Source organism: Temnothorax longispinosus, chromosome 3 (genome assembly GCF_030848805.1).
Source record: "Temnothorax longispinosus isolate EJ_2023e chromosome 3, Tlon_JGU_v1, whole genome shotgun sequence".
In the NCBI taxonomy this organism is placed as follows: Eukaryota; Metazoa; Arthropoda; class Insecta; order Hymenoptera; family Formicidae; genus Temnothorax; species Temnothorax longispinosus.
In genome coordinates this window covers 9534460-9560131 of record NC_092360.1, presented here as the reverse complement: position 1 = coordinate 9560131, position 25672 = coordinate 9534460, and the positions used below count along the sequence as shown (strand labels likewise).

The window sequence follows — 25672 nt, the reverse complement described above, 5'->3', positions numbered from 1 at the left end:
CGCGGAACGATCAGGCCGTCTGTGAAATTCGCGATACTCGTTGAGTTTTCCTAGCGATATTCGAGCATCCTGACGCACTCGTGTCGTGTTTACGCAATGGAATACGACGAGCCTTCGGACGTCGAGATGGTGCCTATCGAGGAAATAGAGATGGCCAGGGCAACTTTAAAGCCAGAATCACAGGTAACAAGAACGAGCGATATATTGTGATATATTGCGATACTTAATTCGATACATATTGTTGTTAATATTGTAAGACGTGCTTCTCAAGTTACGCTCCTTATACACTAATCTTTTTAGATACAGACATCGGACAGCAACCCTGAAAGATCCGCGGACACATTCACAACGGGCATTGATATATTCAGCAAGGAGGAAAGATTGAAGATGGAGGAGCGAGCGAAGCGTTTCGGGTTGACGGAAAAATCCAAGGAATCAAATCTAGAAGAGGATCTGTACAGCAGGTATAAGATACTTAAATTGATTCGCTAAATTGATTTGATAAGAATGATAGTTGCGACTTTATATTGTGACGGTTGTAGCATGGATATCGTGGACGATGGCGAAAACGCGAAGAACATCAGGTTGAACGTAATACACATGAGAGGGACTGAGGATATGAGCACCAAAGATGTATTCACATATTTTCAAGATTATGCTCCAACGTCGATCGAATGGATCAACGACGTATCATGTATGCTTCAAAGCTTGATTTTATTCGATGAAATGATTATTTATCATCATTTGCTGCTGACGTTTTGATATACAATATGTGATGTTACAGGCAATGTTGTCTGGTTCGACAAAGTAACGGCTGCCAGAGCTATGCTGGGATTGTCCAAAAAAATTGTAGGTAGCATTGCAAAATATTCAGATCGAGAGAACGACTCCGAGAACAGGAAAGACGACGTAGCGATGGCAGATGAGGAAAATGAGTCGATCGAGGCAGATAAAAATGGAAAGGACGATAATTGTATAAACATTAAAGATATCGATTATCCGCTACCTCCTGGTGTATGGAGGAAAGGTGTTGATTATCCAAAATCTAAAGGAATCTTCTTGAGATTCGCCACCAGAGCGGATAAGAAGCCTATTAATGCGGAAAAGAGAAGCGAATATTACAAAAAGTACGGAAATCCCAACTTTGGAGGTAAGCGCAATTTTGTTATATAGTGAAATCAAATCAGGATTAAAACTAACGAGGACAAACGATGAGGTAATTTTCTATGTAAAATGTTTAGGTGTCAAAGGAATTCTAACGGAATCTCGTAAGCGCATGTACAAGCAGACGAAGCAAAATAAACGCAGATTATCGATCGAGGACAAAGATCAAGATCAGACAAAAAATCCATGGGGCGCGTTGTCCGAGACGTGGGGCTTGAACGATGTCGTGGAGGATGATTTTCTTCCAAAAAATGGTGTTAAGGACGTTAAGGACGTCAAGGATCAAGGACGTAGCATAAAGGAAAGATTGGGTCTCAAATATCCGGAAAAGGATACGACGCAAGCAGAGGAATCGGGTGAGGCCAGTTCCAGTAGCGATAGCGACGAGAATTGGTATAAACGAAGTAAAATTCCCCGCATGCGAATGCACGCCGATGACGAGGAGGAAAAGGTACAGAAGCGTCGGGCGAAGCTTCGATTCCAAGTTAGTTTTTTATCTTTTTTTTACTTGAATGGTTTTTTTTTAACTCGTTTCGCGAATTATATCCAAGATGTTATCTTTTTTCCCTTAGATGATTCTGAATAACTTGAATAAGAGCGGTGACTTGCGATCAAAGTTGGGAAAGCCGAAAACGAAAACGCAGTACCGCGAGCCCATTCAAGTAGTGGTCACAAATACGAACGCAACAAATTCGAAACGCGATAACTCTGGGATAATTCGGCAGCAGGGTCATCAGATTGTGAAAGAGGTACAATCGTCTGAAAGAGAAGAGGGAGAATGGCAAGAATCAGAAGACGAGGATGTTCATGAAGAAGAAGACAATGAGGAACAGAGACATGGCCAGCGTGGTCTGATGAACGCGGAGGAAGAGCGAGAGAAAGGAGAAGAGGAGGAAGAAGGTGAACACAAGGAGGATGAAGAAGATAGTAGCGAAGAGGACAGCGACGTGCCTGCTAAGGAGATTCAGGGTCCTAAGGGAAGTGTGATAAAGGTAGTCCCGCCCAAGCCACGCATTGCTTCCACTGTATGGGCGAGACTAAATAATACGAAAAGCGAGACTAGTGACAGCTATTTGAAAAAGAGGTAAGAAAATAATTTAATTAATCTCATCTACTGAAAATATCAAATAGCATAATTTCTCACATTCGCGTATTTTTGACATAAATTTTCCATACAGATTTTGACAGATTTTTAATATTAAATATTAATTAATTAAATATTAAATATTAATATTTTCCAATTAAATATTCTTAATCTCGTAATTTTGTCAATATAAGAACATACGTGATATTTCGTGATATAAATTGTGTAATATATAGTTTTTGTTTTTAATACGTACTTTTTAGTTTCTTCGAAAAAATGTGCTTTTTTTTAAGTATATATATGTAACTTATTATTATATGATTAATTATTAATTTATGTATACATCTGCAAGCTCACGAGTTGTATTTTTTAAAGGCCGTCAGGCAGCCGCGACTTGAGGAGTACCTTAAAGGGCGGTGATCTGCGATCGCGTATCGGAAATCATACCAGAGGACGTTCTCCATTGAGAATAGAAGTGAAAAACGATAAATACACAAGAGACGATAGTGACGGAGAGTGATCCCTATACGAACGAACTAATTGTTCAAAAGCTTGAAACTTGTAAAAAGAGTGCGCCCATTATTCAGATGTCTTGAAACTTTTTCATAATATTTTATATCGACTACGGTGGAATAGTTGTAAATTATATGTGGGTATATATATATATATATTCAACAAGTACATAATTTACGAACCTAAGTTTTTCTATTTTTATCATTGAAAAGATTGCGATTATTTTTACGTACACTGCCCGTCAACGATTCCTGAGATAAGGGGAGAACATAGAAGCAGTCTGTGCGTTCCCCCTTACCTCAGGAAAGGGATCGTTAACGGGCAGTGTACACGCATGTATTATGAGAAAAATATTAGCGTGTAAAAAAAAAACTTTTGTTTCATATTATACGTTAATGACCGATCTTCCAATAATAATCATTATTGTTTTTATCGTTAGACAGATCATGAACACTTCCGATAATATCGCATGTAAATTTAACAGAGATCACGTATCTATAAACTGATGTATATTTCTGCAGACGGAAAAGGAAGCGGGCAACTAAGTACTTTGACCGAGATATTTGTGCAATTAGGGAAAAAGAATTTCGAAGAGATCTTTCTTATGTTACTTCGAAGTTGCGATGTAAAACATGTACTTTTTGCACGAAGAATATCAGATGAAAGTATAGTTTCGTAAGGTCTCGGAAGAGCATCACATATGTTTCAGAATAACGAATTGAGATATTTTGTAAAGACTACTCTGATGATTCGGGATAATACTCGATGTTATTGCGAAAAAAAAAGGAAAGAGATTAGTGACGAAATAAATAAACAATAATCTGTATGCCCCATGTTACATTCACCATTTCTCTAATACATTCTCTTATCGTCGAATTTTCCGGTCGACAAATTCTGCCGGTGCGATCCAATGAATTGTAACCTACGCGAAAAGCGTAACGAAATTTTATTTTGTTACCTTTCAATGTGACGTAACCAAAAGCGAAACTAACGAAGTGTTGCTTCGTAATTTAAAAATTTACAGGGACGAATAACATGATGAAGACAGCGAGTAATTGGCCAATAGAGCCTGTTTTTTATATTAGCACAATAATAGTTGGAATAGCTATTTAAATACAATAGTCGATAATGATAATTTAATTAACATGAATAATGACGACTCGTCATGGATAACAATCATTTTTGGAAACAGCAATCGAGGTAATAAAGAAATCAGGTAAAGAACACAGTAAGTACATTTATTTCTCAAATAGCTGCTTAGCTACATTCATAGGTTTCTCAGATTTATAAACCTTCCCCGTTCAATAATATATTTTCAAAAATACAATTTGCGTCCAAGTGATTTGTGCTCGACAGTAAATTTCAAAATAATCCATTTACCACTTTTGCGGCTGTTTAGTCTTACGCCACATTCTTTGACAGCAGGACTCGCGATTATACTCCGTATTTGTCGAATAAGCGACGCATTGAAAATTTATATTCAAATTTTATCATCCGCATATCATTCGATTATTCTTTTCGCCTGCGTGATAATTTATACATCAGAAAAAAATTACGTTTATGATAAGCAGTGTTAAAATCTATCAAATATCTGCCTTAATTTTGATTTTTTGATTACTTCGTTTATTATACTTCACACTTGCGAGCATCGCTCTACTTTTAATGAAATTTTCCCGAAAATTGCTGTGCAAATCCGATTAACGCGATCGATCCTCCAACGCAACAGAGAATAATTCACCGTGATTAAAAGCATTACAGTTTTAACGCTATGATTTGTTAAAATTACATCTGTTATATTTAGACGGGCTTTAAAGTCGTTTTAAACGCTATGAATGCAGCTTCGGCGACAAAAAACTATCAATGATTCACAGCGACACAATTGAAACGGACAAGATGGATATCTTTCACGATATTGCCATTAGAATCAGACGATCGACGCGATCGCGCAAGATCAGAGCCTTGGAACGATAGGGAACCGAGGGACAGAAACAATCTCGAGAGACGAAATGCTGGCCTTTTGTTTAATTGAAAAAGCTAAGAGCGCCACTCAATCGAATTATAGCTCTATAAATTTTTGCGTCCCAAGTTGTTTCGAAGCCGGCGCCGATTGCGATGGCACAAATACGTCCTCCCGCGATGGAATCCTTCCCGCACATATCTTACATACCGTTTGCTGCGCACGGATGAAAAACGCCGATCTTGCCCGTCGTTAAAGAGGCGGTCGTGCGGCCCTTTCTCTCTCGAAAGGTTTTTCCTTCTCTTTCTCTCTCTCTCCTTCACTTCTACTTTACGTAAAAACGCTAATGATTTAGTCAACTACTCGTTAACTCGTAGACTAACAACTGTCATTCTACTTATCGAGGAAACGGCACGTAATCCACCACCTCTCGTCCCGCTGCCTCTTTTCTACTCTTTTTTTTACAAGTCTCAATGATACGGTCGTCGAAATAACATCGAAAATCGACGGACGAGATGTTCCGCGTGAATGTCCGGATATATAAGAATCGGCAACAACAACAAGTACACATACATAACTTTAAGTATATTAGGCCAGATATCGACATTCGACAAATGTGTCATCGATATATTACGCGCAACGTTCTACGTTCGCACAAGTTCAGCATTTTCCTCAAATATTACTTTTCACCGCACTTGTATCACAATCTATATGTATTACGGATCCAATTATTATTATCGACAGCGAGTTTCGATTTCTCGTCGGCTTACAATTTCGCTGAGCGCACGATTTCATCGTCGCTTCCCCACGATCTAAAATATATAAGAACTGTTTAAAAGGCCTCGAATATGAGAGCATTCTTCAAAGGGACCGTCCGTTGATATAACACGCGTCTTATTTAACCCTGCAGAAGTGACAACGTCGTAGAAGACTATCTTCGGAGCCAGCGCGGTTAATTAAACATTTTTACAGAAAGAAAATAGCTTAATATGTATTAAATTTTGACATATTATTGCTGGTATAACGATTCTCTGTCGAAACGAATTCAGGTTCCATTCGATGCTAAAAATACTTTGAAGCGTTCTTCTTCTCCTTCTTTCTTTATTGAAAGAAAGAAAAAGAGGAATGCCTCCAAGCATTTGTAGTGTTAAATAGACCATAGCTTAAGTCCGTAAAGAGAATCACTCACCGTATATTATTAGTGTGAGGTTTTTGAGAAATCTCTGTTGCAAAATTTATTGTGGCAATTCAATTTAAATTTTTAATTCAGCCACGGGAAGAGAATCGTGTAAGAAATAGAAGCACAATACATACATCATGTCGGAAGTGGTTTTTTGTACTCGCACATGGAATATATTCGTATAATAACAAAGACAACGATCCATCCATGGATCGCAGGAAGAAAGATATACACTTGTTTTTGTTAAAACTAAAAGCATTCGAATCTGTCATTCCTGGAATCATTTAGCACGGCCTTGTCTGAATCTGATCTTAGAATCTGTCGTTACAAAAAGTCATTCTCATCATTATAAACTGGAAATTTTCATTTTGGAAGAGATTACGCCTGCGCATATGTCGTGAAATAATTGAACTGCTTGCCGCCTACGTAATCTGTGCGCGTTTTGTAATCAAGGCTTGTAGCGCGCCTAGAAAACTGTAAACCGCGAGAGATTCCCTAACTCTTTTGCCCACGACAATGTGCCCAAACGAATGCGCGCAACGGATAAACATTGAAGGAAGATAAGTATGTATTAAATCGATGAAGATTTAAATCATGATATTATGATAACGACAGAATATTATTCGCTGTTATGTTCCCTCGCGAAAGAGGCGAGGAGCATCAACGCGAATCACCCTCACGAGAATCCGTAATTACTTTACTAGAAATGCATCTTAAATCTAGATAAGAATCTTACGAACAACGAATTTTTCTTTAATTATTAATTTATTATATGTATCGAAGAACGTGAAGGTCGATAACAGTTAATAGAGGAAGTAAATACTTTGTCCCTGTTTTAGTATCCTTTTTGTTTTCTTTCACCTTTTTTTTTTTTAATTTTTGCTTCGTCTCACAACCTAGTTTGTTTGGGTAAAGGATTGAGAAAATTCTCTCTATATATTCACAGTAAGGCCGAATGGAGCTATCGATATCCAGTTAACGAATTCGATTTCTAGCGATTCAAATTGACTTTATCGTAGATAGATTTTGGATTGCGATATCGATTTCGGAAGGCTCTAAGAGCGATAAGGTTTATACGATGTATAACATTTGTAAAATCTCCGAAATACTAACTTGGGGACCTTCTTCTACATGTTATTCAAATTGTCACTTTAAAACTTTTACGACTCGGGCACCATCGTTACTATCACACGCTCAGAAAGAAGATCACGATTCTCTTTTTCAACATAAATTATATACTATTATTCTCGTGGCTCGCGCCGATCAGGGCGCTTGCTCGTCGCGTATTCGCTATAACGGTTGACTATCGTGAAACGGATTAAATACCAAAAGAAATTTGTACGTGCCACACACGTACGTACATACGCACGCACACACAGTCATACGTACACACACAAGACGAAAAATATCATACGAAAGAGTTACACGAATGCGCTACAAGCGCCCGAATCTCGTACGAGTGAACATTTAGTGTACCTCGATATCTCCGATATCTATGATATTTTCGATATCGTAAAATAACCGAGATACGATAAGCCGAATTTATATTGCCCTGATTACGCCGTACAATTACACGTAACGTTGTAATCTCAACCGTTTCACTTTTGGGAGGTGAAAGAAATAATTCGAGAGATGACGACGAAATAAAGACAAAGTACGTCGCGTGTTACGCCTCGTCACGCTCGCAATTAAATCACAGACAGACAGTATGGTACGGTACGACAATAATAAATTAAAGATACATGTTGTACCAATTGATATTATGCTATGTTCGGTATAACATAAGAAATACTATATATTTTCTTTCTCCAAGTAAGGACATGCGAATGTACAAGCGTATGCGCGGACATTGCGACTGTTTCACTCACCCGACTAATCGGCACGATTAATCGTTCGTTGATCGCTGAACTAAATCTCTCATCAATATCCTAGTATCTTTGTATCATCGATAATTCGAGTGGCGATGAAGTGGCGATGATTAAGCACGCTTTCTTCATACCAATCCCGCTATTGTTCGTTTTCGGTTCCGTTCTATTCTTTTTCAATTTATCACGCGTATCCGCTATTGCGATTCTGGCAACGGCATGCCTGACAAAAAGAAAGGAAAGTAGTATTCAATTGTTAACGGGTCAAGAGACCGGCGATATGGCACAAAACGAATTTAACAATTACCAGTCGACTACATAGCATTCTCTTGATGATTTTTCTGAAACAGTAGAGTTTCTTCAAAAATATATTGTTTTAATACTTCTTTTGGAAGATCATCCAGCTCCATGTCAAATTTAAACGGCTCCTCTGCCACGGGCTGAAATTTACGAAAACAGATAGACATTCGTAATCGCAATCTTACAGCAAATACAAATTTACCTCATCGGCAGGATCGTAATATTGCTCCAAGTAGGGATGTGCCAACGCATCTTCCACTACAATGCGTTTATTGGGATTGAACGTTAACATTTTGTCTAAGAGATCCAACGCTCTCGGATCGGCATTGGGGAAGAGGCTTGTCCACGGTACCTTTGGTTTATACGGCAACGACTGAAGATAATTCCGTGCCTGAAATCAGAAATCAGACGCTTCAATACCACCGTGTTATAGATGCGAAGCGTGAGTCGACGAGCGTGCACCCTGCATTGCAAAATGCACGCATGTATGTCCTGGATTAGGATTCTAACAAGATGCAAAGAGATAGACGTAAGCGTGCAGTACTTTCTCGTTTATGATGCACTCAAGATCCTCCGGCGAGGGCGATCCGAGAACACCGAGAATGTGATTCAACTGGTCGAGGTAGTGCTTGCCGGGGAATATCGCTCGTCTCGAGAGCATCTCCGCCAGGATGCAGCCCACAGACCAAATGTCTATCGATTTGGTATAGCCCTGCATCAAGAGAGCTACATTAGAGTCACGTAGACGAGCGGGAACGCGTTACTCGTTCCTCGATAAATGTTATCACTTGTGAAATGAATACCTTAGAATTAAGCATGATTTCCGGAGCTCTGTACCATCTCGTAGCCACGTATTCCGTGAGGAAGCCCGCATGATTGTGCTCCGGATCCGCGACTCTCGCCAGACCGAAATCACAGATCTTAAGGTCACACGTGGTATTCAACAGCAAATTACTCGGCTTCAGGTCTCTGTGTAAGACGTTCGCCGAGTGTATGTACTTCAGACCCCGGAGTATTTGGTAAAGAAAATAACAGATATGATCGTTGCTGATAGCCTGGAAACGAGAATTTTATTCATTAAAATCTGCGTCGCTTTCTTTTCTCTTCCCCTTTAGCATTTCGCGCAGATCTACATAATACACGCGACCACTTACCTGTGTCTTTAATAATTTGTAGAGATCCGTTTCCATTAGACATTGTACTATATAGACATCTTTCATCTGATCTATAGTCGGAGCTCTTAATATGTCCCTTATGTCTATTATCTGTCGCGAGAGAGAACGGTATATTAATAAAGATACTTAATAAAAAAATATGCTATACGCATAAACACTGTTCGTTCGAGCGTCCGACTTACATTTTCGTGTTTGAACCTCGTAAGAATTTTTATTTCTCTTAAGGTTCGCTGGCTATAGGTTTGATGTTCGAACGGTGATATTTTCTTGATGGCTACTTTAGTTTTTGTTAGATTATCGTAGGCGGACCTGCAATAAAGCATTATAAAGGTAAACCTGGCCGCATTTATTATTCAACGGAGATCTCTTTGCCTGCGCGCTGCTGCTTCACAAGCGCCTCGTAATTCTCAAATTATCCCGCAGTACACGTCGGGTCATATGAATAAAAGAAAACGTTCTTAGTGGTAAAAGGAGAAGCAATACTTGTTCTAAAATAAATAAAAAAATTACGGGAATAAAAACAAACGTATTTTACACGAGCAATCCTTTGCCACAGAGACAATGAAGGCCCCACACTCTCGCATTTTTTTTATTCGCGATTTGGTAAGAATTTTTCACGTACTCGCGAATCCAAAATTTACTTCTTGGAAGACAGATTAATAAAAATAAATGAAATGACCGATAAAAGAAAGAAAGAATTTATGGTATAACTCTGCAATTTATTTTAAGAATAAATCAGAGAAAAATTTGGAGACATGAAATGACGGTTTTTATTTCCCCGTCATATATATTTCATTCGCTCGATCGATCGTAAAGCGTCCAAAATATAAAATCAGTGATATATTTGTAATAAACGTAACATGGACTAATATAATATATTATTAAAGAGAGAGGAGCCGAAACACAAATACCATTACATTCGATGACGCACAAATAAACGAAGTACGTCCTTGCATCTCGATATGTATATCTCCCTAAGTAGAAAATTATATACGCAAAATTTGCTTTTATTCCCACAAATATTTCGCGACGAAAAACCGGAGTGCCTTAATCCGCTCGTTAGAGCGCAAATCCTCTCATATCGTTTACGTTTTTCGGAGCATATTCCGACTTTCGATGAATAGAGCGATTTGAAGCGGTTCGCTTTCGCTCCATTCATCCGGCGCGCCGTTTATCTTTTCCGTTATCATTTGGGAAGCTCGGCGCAACTTTTAGCGCCGATGCGTATCCACGGAGAAAAACGTGTCTTCGACCGGTATCGCGGGTAGGATGTGGTTTTACGGCGTGACACAGAACTCGTAGCGATAAATCAAATTCGCTCGATTTCACACGACGCGTCCAGATGTGTTGTCAGAGGGCCGCGACTGAGAATTTCGCGGTTGATCAAAGCGACATATACTGAGAGCAACACGGTATTACTCCGATACTTTGGCCAATCTATATTGAAACTCTAATCTTTAAAATCAGTCTTATCTGACAGGTAATATAGGATACGGAGACATAAAAAAATAATTAACCAAGTAAGAAATTTTTTTGCGTTATAAATTAATGTGTAAATTTTTTTAGAAATATGTCATTATCGATAAGTAATGCGCTGTTAAATACATAATGTATAATTATATTCAATGTAATTGTTAACCATTTCTATACAGATCGCCACTGCTTCTGCGCTCAATATATGTCGTTAATTTAACTAAAACAATGGAATTAAAATAATATCGTTTTGCGTGAAATAATAAATTTCGACACACGTGGTAGTTAAAAATAACAAAATGTCCTTTAACTCCAAGGTATACTGGTTTAAATTTTATCTCTTAATATTTAAATAACAGTGCAATAAAATTAATAACGAATTATTAAAATAATATCCCGAGTAATAATGTAACACGTTCGTTTCGAGACGCAAGATCAACGAGATTAAAACGAGATAAAAACAAGAGAAGCTCAGAAACTCATCAAAGGCAGAGTCGCAAGGAGAGGAAAGCCCTTTGCTTTCAGTCGCGTACAAGTCGGGGGCTCCGATATTTTTATTCGACATCAATATTGTCAACGCAACATCGTAATTATAGAAAAATCAATTCCGAATTTCTCAAAGAATCTGCCGTCAGAATCCAAGAGCGCCGGGGGAGCGTTTATCGCGCAGGCAAGAACTCTCCGAAATATCTTTTTAGACGCGCGGCAAAAGATTATATATTCCGATTTCCGAGTTTCCGACCGCTTATTCGCTCTTCGCTTTTCCGATCTCATTGTCAGCCCTGTGCTTGCATGGGGGGAGGGGAGGGGAGGGGAATTTCTCAATAAACAACGATACAATATAATACAATAGGAATAGAAATACGAGAGATGCAGGGAATGCAGGGATAATCTCAGCGGCAAACGCGTCAAGCACAAAGCGTTTCACCTTCCGCGCGTAATCGTCACACACGTTATAGCTAAATGCGTTGACAAAAACGATAAGATAAGATTAATAAGTTGTGAAGTAATCTCGTCTTATTGTCATGCCGTATGGACGGGCGCAGGAAGATGAAAAACGAAAAGGAAGAACGATGAGAAAGAGAAGAGAGAGGAAGAAGAGAAAGAAAGAGAGAAAGAGGGAGAGGAAGAAAGTGGATAAGGAAGTGGAGGAAAGATACGCGAACGGGAAAAATACGGCGAGAGGGGCGTGACGTGCATTTGAAAGTGATGTACTTAGAACTATGATGCGCGCGTGTGTGCGTGCATACGTGTGTGCGTGCGTCACGCGTGCGTGTGTACGCGAGCGGCGATCCGGCGGCTTTTGTCCGGAAGCGGGGGGAGGGGGTTGATGCCGTGCGTCTCAGACGTCGCGACTCGAGACAGTCGTCGAGACGCGGCTCGTCTCGACGCGGGTCGCGGGTCCCTCGCCGCGAGGGTCACGAGTCGCGAGAGCCATCCGCTGGACCGCGCGTCGCCGCTCAATGTTTATCTCACGGAGTCGGAGACCTGTCAGACGGTCCACGGTCCGTCCGAGAATCGGACCGGCGATCGACCAATGGCCAATCGAGGGTGGCGACACACACACACACACACACACATACACACGCACACATATCGCACGCGCGCGCGCGCGCGCGATAAATGAAACACTTACACGACCATTCCGTAGGCGCCCTCGCCCATGTATGACAGATTCGTGTAGCGCGGCCCGACCTCGAACGTTTGTCCGCGCACCACCTCGCAATTCGGATTCACGCTCGCGGAGCCCTCGCACGCCGCCATTTTGACAACTACTTTGCGGCACGGTGGCCCCGGCGGTCAGCGGTGAGCGGCTCGTCGAAGTTGTCGGCGGTACGCGGTAGTCGCGGTATACGTCCTCCCGCGGAATGAGTCGTCGCCGTGAGCCGTGAGAGCGACGCGCAACGACGACGCCGCGTCACTGTCACTGACGCCGCCGCTACCAGGCCTCCCTTGGCCTCCCTGCGCTCCCTGCTCCCTGCCTGCCAGCTATCAGCGCCCCGCACCTTCGCGCCTTGGGTGGGCTGTGTGTCGGGTGGGCGCGGCGTGGGAAATGCTAAGGGAGGATAAAAACGAGCGCTCGCAACGCCCCTGCCGTGCGAAGGTCTAAGCGCCGATTAATCCCGCGACGCGAAAGAGATGGAAGGATAAAGAAAAAGAGAGAGAGAGAGAGAGAGAAAGACAGCATGTGGTTTCTTCGAAATGTGACGTAATATGCGGTGTTTCTTTCCTCTCTCTTTCTCTCTTCCCCCCCTCTCTCTCTCTCTCTTTCTTTCTTTCTTTATCCTTTCATCTCTTTCGATAATGGGTACTATACAGACACTCTTTCTAGAAAATTGAAACAATTTCAAAATTCGTAAGTTTTCCTCGTTTCAACTTGATGGAAACATTGCGTCACGAATAAAGAAGCTATAATAAATCATTGTAAGATATCACGCGTCTCGTTCTTTCCCTCCCGTTATCCTTGCCTTGTTATCACGTTTTCCACGCCTTTTTCGATTACAGGCGGAACATCGAAGACAAATATTTGAACTCCCTCGTTCGAATGACGTCACGATGAATTTGTCAGCTATCGAATCGTCGTATCGACTTGTCGCAATCGATTATCGACTCGCAGACCGCAATACCGCATTGACATTTGACAGTGTGCATGTGCATTGTGGTCAACAGTTGCTACAGCCATTTGTGACGGCGTCTTTAGGTTTTCACCGGTGCTCTGTGAATTATTGCTGATATTTCGGTAGCAATTACTTGAAGAGTATTGTTAATAATTGACGAGGCGAGATGAACGCACCCCCGACCTTCGAGTCGTTCTTGTTGTACGAGGGAGAGAAAAAGTACGCTGTACCTCGATATGTATCTAACCTCGAATTTTGAAATCTAGAATTGAACGTACTTAAATATTCGCTTTGCTTTGTAGGATAATAAAGGAACAGGATACCAAAGTGCCGAATGCCGCAATCTTTACGATCAACAAGGAGGATCACACGCTGGGAAACATGATCCGCAAGTGGGTAAAACATATCAGTGCGTTGTGTCGGTCCTCTTCCAGGTAGCTGATTAATTTTATTATTTTCTTCTGATTTTTACAGTCAGTTGCTGAAGGATCCTCAAGTGTTATTCGCCGGCTACAAAGTACCTCATCCTCTGGAACATAAATTTGTTATCAGAATACAGACAACGTCTGATTATACTCCACACGAAGCGTTTATGCATGCCATCACCGATTTGATTGCGGAACTCTCGTTGTTTGAGGAGCGTTTTAAGGTATGCACTTATAATACAAGATAAAATCAATATATACACGTAACTTGAGAGGTCTGAGAGCAAGAGTCTGCTTTTCAGGAAGCGATCAAGGAGAAGAAGGAAGGTTTGGATTAAACGACGGAATCCAGTACATTTGTACATTTCATAATTCATCATGTATTCTTATATTTAGAATTTGATTTAGTTTATTAAAGTACGTATATTGGATATCAAATATATAACGAACACACAGTCATGTAAATAGTAATATGTTATGAAGTATTTAATTGAATCAAATCAGGAAGTTAGGCTGTGTGAGTAATCAGTTGAAACATGTTTGATTATTCTGTATGCTTTGTACTTCGAGCAGATTCTTTTCTTGTAGATATTTAAAATACTAGTATTTATATAACTGCGAAAGAATTTATATGTGTATCAAATTTTATTCTGTACTTTAAATCAATTCACATGTATACCTGATACGAGTTTGAAATTGGTTTCATAAAAAAATAAAACATTTTTACATTTTATTAGTAGCAAAAAACTGACTGAGTATTATGTCGTAAGATGTATGTACAGTATAGCGTATAAATGTACGTTATGTAAAAATTGAATAAAATTTTTTTTATTAAAATAAAGTAAAACTACTAAAAGTAAACTACGTGAGATTTTTTAGAATTTATTAAGTTGAATTTATCGAAATATCTCGCTCACGATTTTTAATTGCTGGAAGGTGGAAGAAATCCACGCGTGCGTAGTAAACGTTTTTAACTTGCGCACTTTAGTATGGCCGATTTGTCCAAAACGCTTTGTTTCATTTGATAATACGTTTCTAGTTGTATTTGTGAACACTTCAGTATGCAATGCCATCTGAATAAAGCATTATTTTTTTACGTATTTGCTCAAAGAACGTCGCGTTGCTAAACCACGTTGCTGATCCAACTATTACGCGTGTTGATAATTTCGATTTGTAAAAAGATGGAGAATTCAGAAAAATCAGTCGAAGACACCAAAGATGAAAGTAACATCGAAAGAATCACGTGGAAAGATTTGGTAAGTATCTGGCCACAGTGATCCCAATTATAACCTCAAATAAAGTTGTGCACGTTGCTAGTAACGCTGTCTATAAAAATTTGCGTGAAAGATTATTGATGTAATAAAAAATTACACAATATGTATGTTTATTGTTCCCGAAACGAGTTACGATCTCAAAACCATTGACTTTTTAATCAGCTTGTAAACCGAATTATAAGGCCTGTTTTTTTATCGGGCTGACACTTTCTTCCTCACTTTTCCCAAATTTTAAACATATTTTATTTTTAATATGAGTGTATATTAGAGTAACAATAAGAAACAGACCTGTAACATGGGATGAATTTTGAAACTAAATTTGAGACAAGTTAATCGTTTCTACAAAGAACAATATATCATTCCATGTGATAAATATAATCTTAAAATTTTATAATAGAACAGATGAAATTCATGAATAATACTTAACGTAAAAAATTGCATGTAACATCTATGTAATATTAGGCCACTTTATACAATTAGAATAGCTTGTAAAAATAAAAAATATAAGTTGTACAGATGTTTATGAACTTTTTGATAATATACTTTAAATGAATAAGTAACCGAAGAATAATAATCGCTATATTACAGGGACTCGTGGACACACTCTGCAAAACATGTTTAGAATTAAAATGGAAGGAACCTACCAGAATTCAACAGGAAGCTATCCCTTTGACGCTTCAAGGTAATTTAAACAATGATTTTATTAAGATCAAATCTGGAAAGTGACAACGATTATTTTCTGTTGACAGGCAAGGATGTGATTGGATTGGCGGAGACTGGATCAGGAAAAACTGCTGCCTTCGCGTTACCTATACTACAAGCGTTATTAGAGAATCCTCAGAGATACTTTGCGCTAATACTGACACCTACAAGGGAATTGGCATTCCAAATCGCAGAGCAATTTGACGCGTTAGGTAAGAAGAATTTATTTGACTTGTAAAATGTTCCGATTTATATCATGTTACAATTATTTTAGGTTCCAGTATGGGTGTGAAATCTGTAGTGCTAGTAGGTGGAATGGACATGCATGCACAAGGAATAATACTCGAAAAGAAACCCCATATTATCATCGCTACACCTGGTAGATTAGTCGACCACTTGGAGAATACAAAAGGCTTCAATTTACGACAGTTAAAGTTTCTGGTAATTATACATAGCATATAGATTTATTTTGACAATCGTCACATTCTAATCTCTCTCTCTCTCTCGTTTTATTCGCAAGGTGATGGACGAGGCAGACCGCATCTTGAACATGGATTTCGAGGTAGAGGTTGATAAAATTCTCAGAGTAATACCACGAGAAAGAAGGACGTTACTATTTTCAGCAACGATGACAAAGAAGGTGCAGAAGTTGCAACGTGCATCCTTACGCAATCCCGTGAAAGTTGAAGTGTCTACCAAGTATCAGACTGTAGAAAAACTGCAACAATATTACGTATTTATTCCAGTGAAATTCAAGGTACGAAATATAAACGATATATAACTGTTTTGTTAGTGACAAAAAGAAATATCAATCATCACATGCGATGAAATGTCAGAGTAATCATAAAACGGTCGTTGCAGGACGTGTACCTCGTACACATCTTAAATGAACTGGCAGGCAACAGTTTCATGATATTTTGCGGGACCTGCAATAACACAGTAAGAACTGCCCTGCTGTTGCGAAACCTAGGATTCACGGCGGTGCCCTTGCACGGACAAATGTCGCAGAACAAGAGAATCGCCGCGCTTACGAAATTTAAAGCGAAAAACAGATCTATATTAATTTCAACGGATGTTGCTAGCAGGTTAGTCCGTAAATCTGAACCGAAGATATTGTTATATTAAAATGTTTTATATTAAAAATAAATTTTAAATCATTTTTGCATTGTTCTTTGCAGAGGTCTCGATATTCCGCACGTAGATATCGTCATCAATTTTGATATTCCTACGCACAGTAAGGATTACATACACAGAGTAGGCCGAACTGCGCGTGCAGGTCGATCAGGCCGTTCCATCACATTTGTTACGCAATACGACGTGGAACTGTATCAACGAATAGAACAATTGATATCGAAACAACTGCCGCTATATCCTACGGAAGAGGAGGAAGTGATGTTGCTGCAAGAGAGAGTGAGCGAGGCGCAGCGAATAGTAAAAATGGTAAGAACGATTTTACAATGAGCGATTTGATAATAGACGTGGACGGGATTGCATATAAATGTTATTGTAACACCCTAGGACATGAAAAACATTGAAGAGAACAAAAAGTCGGGTAAACGAAGACGCGGTGGTGGCAACGAGGATGACGACACAGAACAGTCTATTGGAGTGAGAAAACGAATGAAAGTAAAGACCAAAAGGAAGTGAGGATGATATTGAATTAGATATTGTAAGATATGTTAATATTAATGAACAATTAATTTCGATTTAATAAAGTCTTTTTCTTTCTATGACTACCATGCTTTAAAATCCACACTACTGGAGCACCTTGTTACGAATATTTTAATATTACTCAGCTAAGCTTGCAGCGTATCAGCAAAAATTGGCATTTTGCCATTGTATCAAAAGTTACGTGATAAAGTTTACATGTTTCATTAGATGATGTGAGCCAAACTTCGAATCGAGTTAAACAAATATGAATTATATAATTGTACTAAAATATAGTTCGTAGAAATGCATATATATAAAAGACTTAATTCAAGGTTGAATTCGGTAATATAAATGCAATTTAACAGAGAACAAAAATTCAATAACCTTTCAATCTTTATATTCCTACCTCACTTGCAAATGTATCTTTTTCATATTCATATTTATTGTATATTGTGTATCTTTTTATGTATTAGATTCTGAGCTCATATAAAAATATATTATGTCACTCTAAAGCTAAAGCATCAGGATATGCGCGATTTATAATTTGTGATTCAAAATTCGCTATTTGTACAAGATTTTTGGAAATTCGTCGTTCGCCAATGTGCTTCATGATTCATGATAATTCAGCGGTAATTTGTTTTCTATTTTTGTAATCTCTATTCTTGGGTTTTCACAATTACTTAGGTATTCTTTTATAAGCACGTTATAAATATGCGAGTAAGTATGTATCTATCTATTCAGTTAGATTTTATTATGGAAAATGTATTAAATTATCATATTGAAAAATCCATTATTGTAAGTAATCAACTTTCTGATAAATTATGTTAATTATCATAATGGGCTTTCTAGAGTGTACATATCGATTGATTCGTGATGATTCACGCTCTTTAATTTTATTCAAAAATCGATAAGTTTGGTAAGCAACAAAATCGACGAATTTGCCAACTCGCACCATTCACGAATCTTGTACGAAAGCGAACTATGAATTATGAATTACATATAGCGCACAGTCTGGTGCAGCTTGGCTGAATTAGCAAATGGGACAGAAATTTGTACGAAGATGCTCCTGTAAGATCTGAAATATAATTAAAATTCAGCAATAAGGCAAACATTGTTATACTGAAGAAATTAGTACTGTATTTTAACGACTTGAAGTCTTTGCACAAAGCAGTATGGTATTAAATATCACTCAAATAATCACAATAAAATATATTATTAAGTAAAATCACAATTTCTTTATCATTTGCGATGAACGCGTTAGGGGAAATTAATTCGAAGCATCGAAGACAGAATTTGTTATTACATAACAAACGGAGGTCTTCTTTCACTTGCACGCTTCTATTTGAGTGTTATCACATAAGCAGAATATCCCGTTTACGAGAAGAAATGCAGACAAAGGAAAGCACGTTCGTCCCTACAGCAGAAAAATGTTATAACGGTCGTTATGTACAGCTTTTACACTACTGTAAAATCGATAAATTGATTGTTTTCATCAAACCCCTATAGAAAATCAGTAATCCATTGTACAAGTTTTTGTAGTACAAAATACGGTATAAGAAACACGGTAGGTGTTCCTTCGAATTTACAACTACGATGCATCTTCTAAGTCGCTAGGAGATTATTAATTGTATAAAGTGGCAACAAATCCTCATTATTTTTCGTGATATTTTTTTTTTTAACCGCTTAGCGACGCACATAATCGCGTATCGCGCAGATTAACAAATATAAACGTGCATTGGAAAATATTTTTCGGTGCTCTGCCGTTGTCTTGTCGTTGCAAAAAGCATTAATTAAAATGCTGCAATTTCAAACTGTGGTATCACGCATTTAACTCGGTTACGAATGCGATGCAAGCTTGTTAACAAACACATTTTGTGTGCAAGCAAGTACTCGGTAAAATCGTTATCGCACATGACGTTTTGACGCGTCGGAATTTTGTCGATCTTGTGCCGAGATTAAAAAAATTCCTACAATCGTATGCTGTAAATCTTGCGTAAACATTTGCCGCGTACATAATTACTGTTGTTTTCTTTTACAGATGTATAATCTTTACGAGTCTCTTCGATTATCTAAAGTAAATTTGAAAAAATGTGCGATTCCGTCATGCAAATAATATTGATCGCCGCAACCTCTGCAACAAGAGTATCTGCTTAGAGTACATGTATATACGCTACGCTTTATTCGGTAATTAAATTTCATTTCTATCCCGCTAAACAATTGTATGAGAATCTCAACTTAGTTTTTATTACTAGGGAAGGGGGGATGTATATCTAATCTCGTTGTCGAAGGCTCTTGCGATAATAAACGACGCACTCATAAAAAGAGGAACCACTTTGATCTGCGATGTAATGTGCGAAATTATTTATTTTAGATACCGATACCATCCTTACAACATGATCAACAATGCCTAATAAAAATCTGTGTATATTACAAAGTATTTTAACATCTTTTAAAACGATAACAGCTATTACCATTCTGTAAACTTGAAAGTACAAGATTGGACATACTGTTGAATACTTTTCTTCCTTTCTTTTTGCAGATTACGAAACAACTGGAACGTTGATTTCGTTTTGTAAAAATGTTTCATAGTATCAGCAATTTATTCGGACATAAATGCGTGCGTTAGCATTATTACGGTAATACTGACAGTTTATAATATAAATAAATTCGCACAGTACACGATTCCTCTCTGCGATTCTCAATAAAACAGATACGCGCATGCATATCGACAGCGATTAACGTCACTCGACAAGTTAGTAAAAGTTGAAATGCTTGTAAAGTATCATAATATGAGGATTGCAAAGTGTGTAGCATGAGAAGCTTAGCCTAGCACGCTACAGTTAATTATACAACGCGGTACAATCTTAAAACTTCGACGACGAGCCCCGGCCTTATCAATCGTTAGAACGCATATAAGTAACCTATTTCGAAAGCGGAGTTTTAATCACGATGGATGGAATGTTTTTTCCAAACATAGGTTGAGATGATGTGCTAGTGCGTGACAAAAATCGAAACAACTTAGGTTTCATTCAAATGAGAAATAAAATATATTCCATAATATTATTATTCACTATTTCTACACATTCTGTACATTAATTCAATTTAAGGGTTTTATACCTCGATACACTTTATACAAAAAGGCTACTTATAATCTAACATTAAGACGTACCATAGCATGAGCGCCCTCCACCTTACCGCCAGACGGCAGACGGGCCGCACGCATGTTTGTACTGGTATTACAGAAGTCAGTCGCCAGCAAGTATATCATCCTTTCTCTCCCTCTCTCTCGCTCGCTTTCTTTCATTCTTTCCTGTTATCACACAGCACACTGAATCATTCCACGTGTCTCTGCAGTCCTTCTTTCTTCATCTTTCCCGAATCTCTCCTTCCTTTGCTTCGTCTCGTTATCATTTACAATTAATTACGATCTATTTCCCATACAATCTTTCAGTGTGTTTCTTTTTTCAATCTTTTTTTCGTTTTATCTTTCATCGAAAAAAAGGATTAAGATTTTGTCGTCGCAGCATCGAAATGTAATGAAATGCCTTCATTGCTTTCTATGCACAAATTTGTTCATTTTTAACTGATTTTTTTTTTAATATTGGACTCTACCGATTTTATACCGAACAGAATTATCATCTTCTATGAAAGTTCAGATAACACAATACCGGTACAGAAACGGTGCATTTCGAAGACTCAACGAGTGACAGAACTGTTAATTCAGGTCTCTGTCCTCTAAGTACTTGTATTCGAAAGTAAATCCTTCTTTTTTCCTCTGCCCCCATTTTTCGTAGTCAAAATAGATGTACGTTCCCTGAAACACAAGTGATTCTTATAGAACCTCACCAGATACCACGCCCAGAATGTGCTACTAAATGATTAGTTCGCTCCTATCTCATTCCTTATTATAATTCCTTCAGAGGATATAAATTATCCATTTTCCTGTAAAACGTGAATAGAAGAAAATTGCACTAACCTGCTCGTATTCCTCGTTAATAACTTTCGGTTCCTCGTGCCTCTGGAACCACATCATATACTTAGTATGAAACCTCCAGCTTTGTTTCTTCAAAGCCTTCGCTGCTAAATACTGCCCTTTAGACCCCTCCATATAATAAAATATGAAGAACAAAGTTTCCGTAGAAAGGCGTTGGAAGAACTCCACCGTATCCGAATGGGGAAGCTGAACCTGAACGAAGCACGTGCGTGTGTTAGCAGCGTCAATCCACGCAGTCGTTCGTTGTGCGGAGAGCGAATTCCGAATTTAGCATCCGATCGAAGATCGTAAAACGCTTAGGAAATGTACCTGCTGATAATAAGGTGGCGTGGTGCATGTATTTCTCGGCAAATACGAACGTAATCTTTCCGAGTCAGACGGATGTGGCATATGATAGTAGGCGGCTTCCATCATTTGGAACTGCAGTTGGTGTTCTTTCTGTAACGGTACGGGTCCTAGAGGCGCGACCCCAAGCAGCGGAGGAATGTGTGCTTCCGACGTGGCGTTGCTGTTGCTGCTGTTGCTCGTCTTGGCACTGTCAAAGATGTTTCTATTCGGCTCAGAAGGTGGTATCTCGAGACCTGCTCGGACAATTACTTGTTGGGCAATGGATTTTAGAGAGGACATGCTTCCATCGGGAAGCTTAGGGATGAGACCATTGGCAGTGGACGGTGCTGGCGAGCAGGAGTTTACGGGTATCGGCGAGGATCTACTGCTGACCGACGACTGCGGCGACGAAGATGGTGGTACTGGTGTAGTCATTTCCGTTTCGCTATTGTGATTCTGACTCTGCTGACTGTGCAATACGTGCGTCGTCGTCTGTACCGGCGCCGGATTATTATTGTGCTGTTGCGCAACGGTTTGCGGCACATTCGACGTAACGCTGGACGTAGATGATGATGACAAGATATTATTCTCGCTGTTATGAGCTACGAAAAAAAACAAAAAAGACAAATTTAATGTTATTTACCGAGCCATACCTATAAAAGCGCGAATTGATCTTTTATAACAGTATCCACGGATATGAATGGTCGTGTGTTAAAAAAGAAATGAAATGTCTTACTGGATGTTTTGTTGGAGGTAGAATGGATGGCTTGCGAATTGCTGTGCGAGGCAGCTACGGTGGCGAAATTGCCGGCATTAGTCGTGGCAATGTGATTGCTCGTAGAACTAGGCGAGCTATGGCTAGGTGTCATGGGAATGGTTTTGCTTGGAGTGCTGCTCGATAACATGTTCGATTTTATGGTGGCAGTGCTTCCCGTAGTTGGAATGCTCGCTTGCGTATTCAGTAGCGGCCTAACTGCTGTCGGTTTCACAGGCTGAAATCAAACGAGACGTCAGAAAGCGATGTCACATATATCCGTATCAATAGATCCCGGCAAAAGGCTTATTGATCTGTACTTCTAGATTCCTTCGAAAATGAAGTATCGATCCCCTTTTTGACTTTCTCGAACAAAAATTGAGAATGAAAGGACCCACACCTTGGTTTTCTTGTCATTATCTGTAGAACTATCGCTCGAATGGTTATGCATAGTAGAGCTCAACGTTGGCGACGGTATAGGCGAAGTACAGGAATTAGTTGAGGTTGGCGTTCCTCCGGTTTCATTGCTGTTGTTACTATCCGTCGTTGCTGACGAGGGGATGCCAACTCCGGACAACTCAACTTCATCGAGGCCGATAATATCATCGTAAATATATTCGTTCTCTTCAAAATCAGGATCTTGCGAAGATTCGATGTAATACTCAACATCGTCCTTTATCCTCTTAATCTGTTAACACGTTTCACGTGGAAATTAATAAGGAAATTATCAAATAAACCGCTACACAATCGCTTCATATTATGCCAATCTGAAAACACTTACTGTGTTGACTTCGACAGACATATTATCAAGCATACGTAATAACGTCTCCAATTTACGGATATGGTAGCGGTGTTTGTCCAGCTTTGCCTTCAATTCGTCCACCCTATCTTGCTTGTCTTTGTCTATCCTTTTCTTCTTTCCCGCCTGTAACGATTCTATTTCCGATTCAAATGTATCCATCTATACCAAAAGTAACGTGTTACAGCAACTTGTACTCGATCACTACCGAGGATGATCCAAGAGATGTTATCGATATAAAGACTGGTACCTGCAGATTGAGAGCGTCTATAGAACTGGCCAGCCAATTAGTAATCTCATCTTTCTCTTTCTGAGCTGGGTCCAATTTCTGAGCAGCGCCTAAACCTTCTTTAGAATAAGCCTTTGTTTTCGTCTCTCTTTCTACAACTTTAAATCTTTCCATTTGCTACAAAGCACAAAACATTTACTATATTAACTTATTCACAATAATTCGCTTATCCTAATGTATTTAGTTTCAACTCGAACTCGTTAGAAGCAGATGCAGCAGCAAATATACTAACAGTTTCAATCAACTTCCGATAGTCGAGAAGCGTACTCTTGTCCTTTATTTCACCCGACGCGATCCAGCTCTTAATTTGATCGCGTAACCTTTGAAGTTTCTTGATTTCCTTTTTGAGATCAGCCTCGTACTTTTCCTTCTGATTGCTGTTCGTGGCATTATGAACTTTTTGCCAGATATCCTCAAAGGTTTCCACACCTTCCGTTACTTTTTTAAGGCACCGATCTATTTCACCTGAAATAACAAAACATAATACAAGTTATTCCATTGTTTTATATTCATTTCCTTGATTTTATTAGAAAAATTACTTAAAAAATTGATATATCAGCCCTCTCTCTCTCTCTCTCTCTCCACTCCTGGCTTATTCCGATTCATAAACCAATCGCATAAACATTTCCAAGAATTAAACCAATATGATTTAATGTGTTTAGTTTAATAATTATTTTACTTACTCTTTAAGAAAATAAAAAAAACTGGAAATCGTGATTTATACACATGTCGCATATATATTTATTGGAGAAAAATCTTCAGAAAGAAAAAAAAAGAACAAAATTATAAATCCTTGCAAATCAAAATCTGAAGAAGCGAAGAAGACAAAGAATACATAAAGTCAACCATTACAATAGAGTTATAACAAAAAAAAAAACTCATTCTTGCACGATTCTTTCAAGACAATAATTTGCATCCATAGCGAGAATCCAGAAAGCGGGTCTCGAGGTACAACACAGCTCGCGCCATCGCGATTAATTAAAGAGCTAAAGTTTAAAACTTTTAAAGGTTATGCCGACAAAATAAAAAGCCGCCGCGTTGTCCGCGGTGAAGGGTCAACCGCGATCACGGTGGACAAGCGAGAGAGAGAGACAAAGGCGAGCGAGGTCCACGGGCTCGTAGCCGGAGAGCCCGATCCGCTTCGTAGCCATTTGGACTACGACGCTGGATGATCGGGCCGCGCGATATGCCGGGAACCCGTGCGCTCTTGGCCCGCGGCTTGGCGCGATTCGCGCGCGCGATTACACGCGCGTCGGCGACGGAATCGGCGAGAGAGAGAGAGGGACCGGCGACGGGGAAGCGAGTCCCGGGGAGCCGGGAACGGCCGCGGACGGTGTCCCGTCCCGCGGATCCGATGCCGCGAGCTCGCGACAGGAACAGGCGATAACGATATATACCCAAAATGTAAACACGCTGGAGACACTTTCTCCTCACCTTGCAACTTCCTTGTCGCAGCCATGGCTATGTGAACGTGCGGTAAAATGGTTCATGCATAGTCCAGACGTATTTGGCGAGATACGAAGCAATTTATCGTGGAGAAACAGCCGTGGAACTATTTATTCCCCCGTGTGATATGGGAGCCTCGGCCACAAGATGGCTTCCGTTTTCAAATGACAACGTCCGACCGTCCGTGAGTGTGTCGCGCACAGAGACCCACCGCCGAGCCTGCCCCTAGAGACTTCCCGCGACGCGTGCCCGCCGAGCCGTGGTAAAATCTCCGTCGCGTCGCGATTACGTGAGGCACCTCCTGGCCGCGTATAGCCGGCGCGTCTCGCTTTTGCCGCCCGTCAAGGAATCGCGAGTGAGGCGAGTGGCATCAACAAACGTGATATACACGAGATACGAGGAGCGAGACGGTCTGATACGCGTCGACGCACGAGCACGCATTCTATACTCGATACGCGTACACTTTACTATACCGTCCGCGCGCGACAGGCGACCCGCAAGTCCGCAGTTTTCCGCGAGAGAACGCGCGATCGCGCAGGGTGACGTGTATATAGAAACCTGACGGCCAAGCGCGACTTCCCTATGGCGAGTCGCGATTTTGCGATAGAAGCTACATTCGCAGCATTCGGATAGAACCGTCGCGTTCCGACCAATCGTTAATTATCTACAATTATTTCAAGTTC

At 39.6% G+C, this 25672-nt stretch overlaps 5 protein-coding genes across 7 annotated transcripts; 3 read left to right on the top strand and 2 right to left on the bottom strand.

Annotated features, from left to right (window-relative positions):
• The first annotated feature begins 41 nt into the window (after window positions 1-41).
• Window positions 42-3587, top strand: LOC139809764 (uncharacterized). Of its 2 annotated transcripts, none has more exons than XM_071772934.1 (7): window positions 42-183; window positions 301-464; window positions 543-694; window positions 785-1150; window positions 1242-1615; window positions 1737-2248; window positions 2624-3587. In XM_071772934.1, the coding sequence occupies exons 1-7, from the start codon at window positions 97-99 to the stop codon at window positions 2766-2768; spliced, it is 1800 nt and encodes a 599-aa protein (XP_071629035.1). In that variant the 5' UTR covers window positions 42-96; the 3' UTR covers window positions 2769-3587. The 2 variants fall into 2 exon arrangements, with proteins under 2 accessions (XP_071629035.1, XP_071629033.1); XM_071772932.1 differs by having other exon boundaries at window positions 1242-1648.
• A 396-nt stretch (window positions 3588-3983) lies between these two features.
• On the bottom strand, window positions 3984-12738 carry Rl (Mitogen-activated protein kinase rl). Its single transcript, XM_071772939.1, has 8 exons — window positions 12348-12738; window positions 9421-9547; window positions 9218-9328; window positions 8867-9118; window positions 8608-8775; window positions 8266-8454; window positions 8071-8203; window positions 3984-7986 (listed from the first exon to the last, which is right to left on the bottom strand). The coding sequence occupies exons 1-7, from the start codon at window positions 12473-12475 to the stop codon at window positions 8078-8080; spliced, it is 1101 nt and encodes a 366-aa protein (XP_071629040.1). The 5' UTR covers window positions 12476-12738; the 3' UTR covers window positions 3984-7986; window positions 8071-8077.
• Window positions 12739-13344: 606 nt separating this feature from the next.
• Window positions 13345-14487, top strand: Rpb11 (DNA-directed RNA polymerase II subunit RPB11). The gene is made up of 4 exons (XM_071772941.1): window positions 13345-13548; window positions 13632-13721; window positions 13804-13978; window positions 14057-14487. Exons 1-4 carry the CDS (start codon window positions 13496-13498, stop codon window positions 14090-14092), a joined length of 354 nt encoding a protein of 117 aa, XP_071629042.1. The 5' UTR covers window positions 13345-13495; the 3' UTR covers window positions 14093-14487.
• Window positions 14488-14842: 355 nt separating this feature from the next.
• Pths (ATP-dependent RNA helicase DDX47) lies at window positions 14843-17463 on the top strand. Its single transcript, XM_071772938.1, has 8 exons — window positions 14843-15010; window positions 15617-15710; window positions 15778-15942; window positions 16005-16171; window positions 16251-16487; window positions 16592-16815; window positions 16909-17170; window positions 17249-17463. Exons 1-8 carry the CDS (start codon window positions 14936-14938, stop codon window positions 17375-17377), a joined length of 1353 nt encoding a protein of 450 aa, XP_071629039.1. The 5' UTR covers window positions 14843-14935; the 3' UTR covers window positions 17378-17463.
• A 1111-nt stretch (window positions 17464-18574) lies between these two features.
• Not3 (CCR4-associated factor Not3) lies at window positions 18575-25497 on the bottom strand. Of its 2 annotated transcripts, XR_011731176.1 has the most exons (10): window positions 24978-25497; window positions 23776-24008; window positions 23505-23660; window positions 23237-23416; window positions 22856-23143; window positions 22438-22693; window positions 21684-22303; window positions 21357-21566; window positions 20550-21194; window positions 18575-18794 (listed from the first exon to the last, which is right to left on the bottom strand). XR_011731176.1 is itself a non-coding variant. In XM_071772931.1 (9 exons), exons 1-9 carry the CDS (start codon window positions 25000-25002, stop codon window positions 21096-21098), a joined length of 2067 nt encoding a protein of 688 aa, XP_071629032.1. In that variant the 5' UTR covers window positions 25003-25497; the 3' UTR covers window positions 20427-21095. The 2 variants fall into 2 exon arrangements, 1 of the variants encoding a protein (XP_071629032.1); XM_071772931.1 differs by lacking the exon at window positions 18575-18794 and having other exon boundaries at window positions 20427-21194.
• Window positions 25498-25672: the final 175 nt, after the last annotated feature.

Coding starts and splice junctions, on each gene's coding strand:
- LOC139809764 (XM_071772932.1), top strand. CDS start 97: ATGGAATACGACGAGCCTTCGGACGTCGAGATGGTGCCTATCGAGGAA. Junction 465..542: donor GAAGAGGATCTGTACAGCAG/GTATAAGATACT, acceptor TGACGGTTGTAG/CATGGATATCGTGGACGATG. Junction 1,151..1,241: donor CGGAAATCCCAACTTTGGAG/GTAAGCGCAATT, acceptor TAAAATGTTTAG/GTGTCAAAGGAATTCTAACG.
- Rl (XM_071772939.1), bottom strand. CDS start 12,475: ATGGCGGCGTGCGAGGGCTCCGCGAGCGTGAATCCGAATTGCGAGGTG. Junction 8,776..8,866: donor AAATCATGCTTAATTCTAAG/GTATTCATTTCA, acceptor CTCTTGATGCAG/GGCTATACCAAATCGATAGA. Junction 8,455..8,607: donor AGTGCATCATAAACGAGAAA/GTACTGCACGCT, acceptor TTCTGATTTCAG/GCACGGAATTATCTTCAGTC.
- Rpb11 (XM_071772941.1), top strand. CDS start 13,496: ATGAACGCACCCCCGACCTTCGAGTCGTTCTTGTTGTACGAGGGAGAG. Junction 13,549..13,631: donor TTGTACGAGGGAGAGAAAAA/GTACGCTGTACC, acceptor TTTGCTTTGTAG/GATAATAAAGGAACAGGATA. Junction 13,979..14,056: donor TGTTTGAGGAGCGTTTTAAG/GTATGCACTTAT, acceptor TCTGCTTTTCAG/GAAGCGATCAAGGAGAAGAA.
- Pths (XM_071772938.1), top strand. CDS start 14,936: ATGGAGAATTCAGAAAAATCAGTCGAAGACACCAAAGATGAAAGTAAC. Junction 15,711..15,777: donor TATCCCTTTGACGCTTCAAG/GTAATTTAAACA, acceptor TTCTGTTGACAG/GCAAGGATGTGATTGGATTG. Junction 16,172..16,250: donor TACGACAGTTAAAGTTTCTG/GTAATTATACAT, acceptor TTTATTCGCAAG/GTGATGGACGAGGCAGACCG.
- Not3 (XM_071772931.1), bottom strand. CDS start 25,002: ATGGCTGCGACAAGGAAGTTGCAAG. Junction 23,661..23,775: donor ATCGGAAGTTGATTGAAACT/GTTAGTATATTT, acceptor TGTGCTTTGTAG/CAAATGGAAAGATTTAAAGT. Junction 22,304..22,437: donor TACCTCCAACAAAACATCCA/GTAAGACATTTC, acceptor TTTTTTTCGTAG/CTCATAACAGCGAGAATAAT.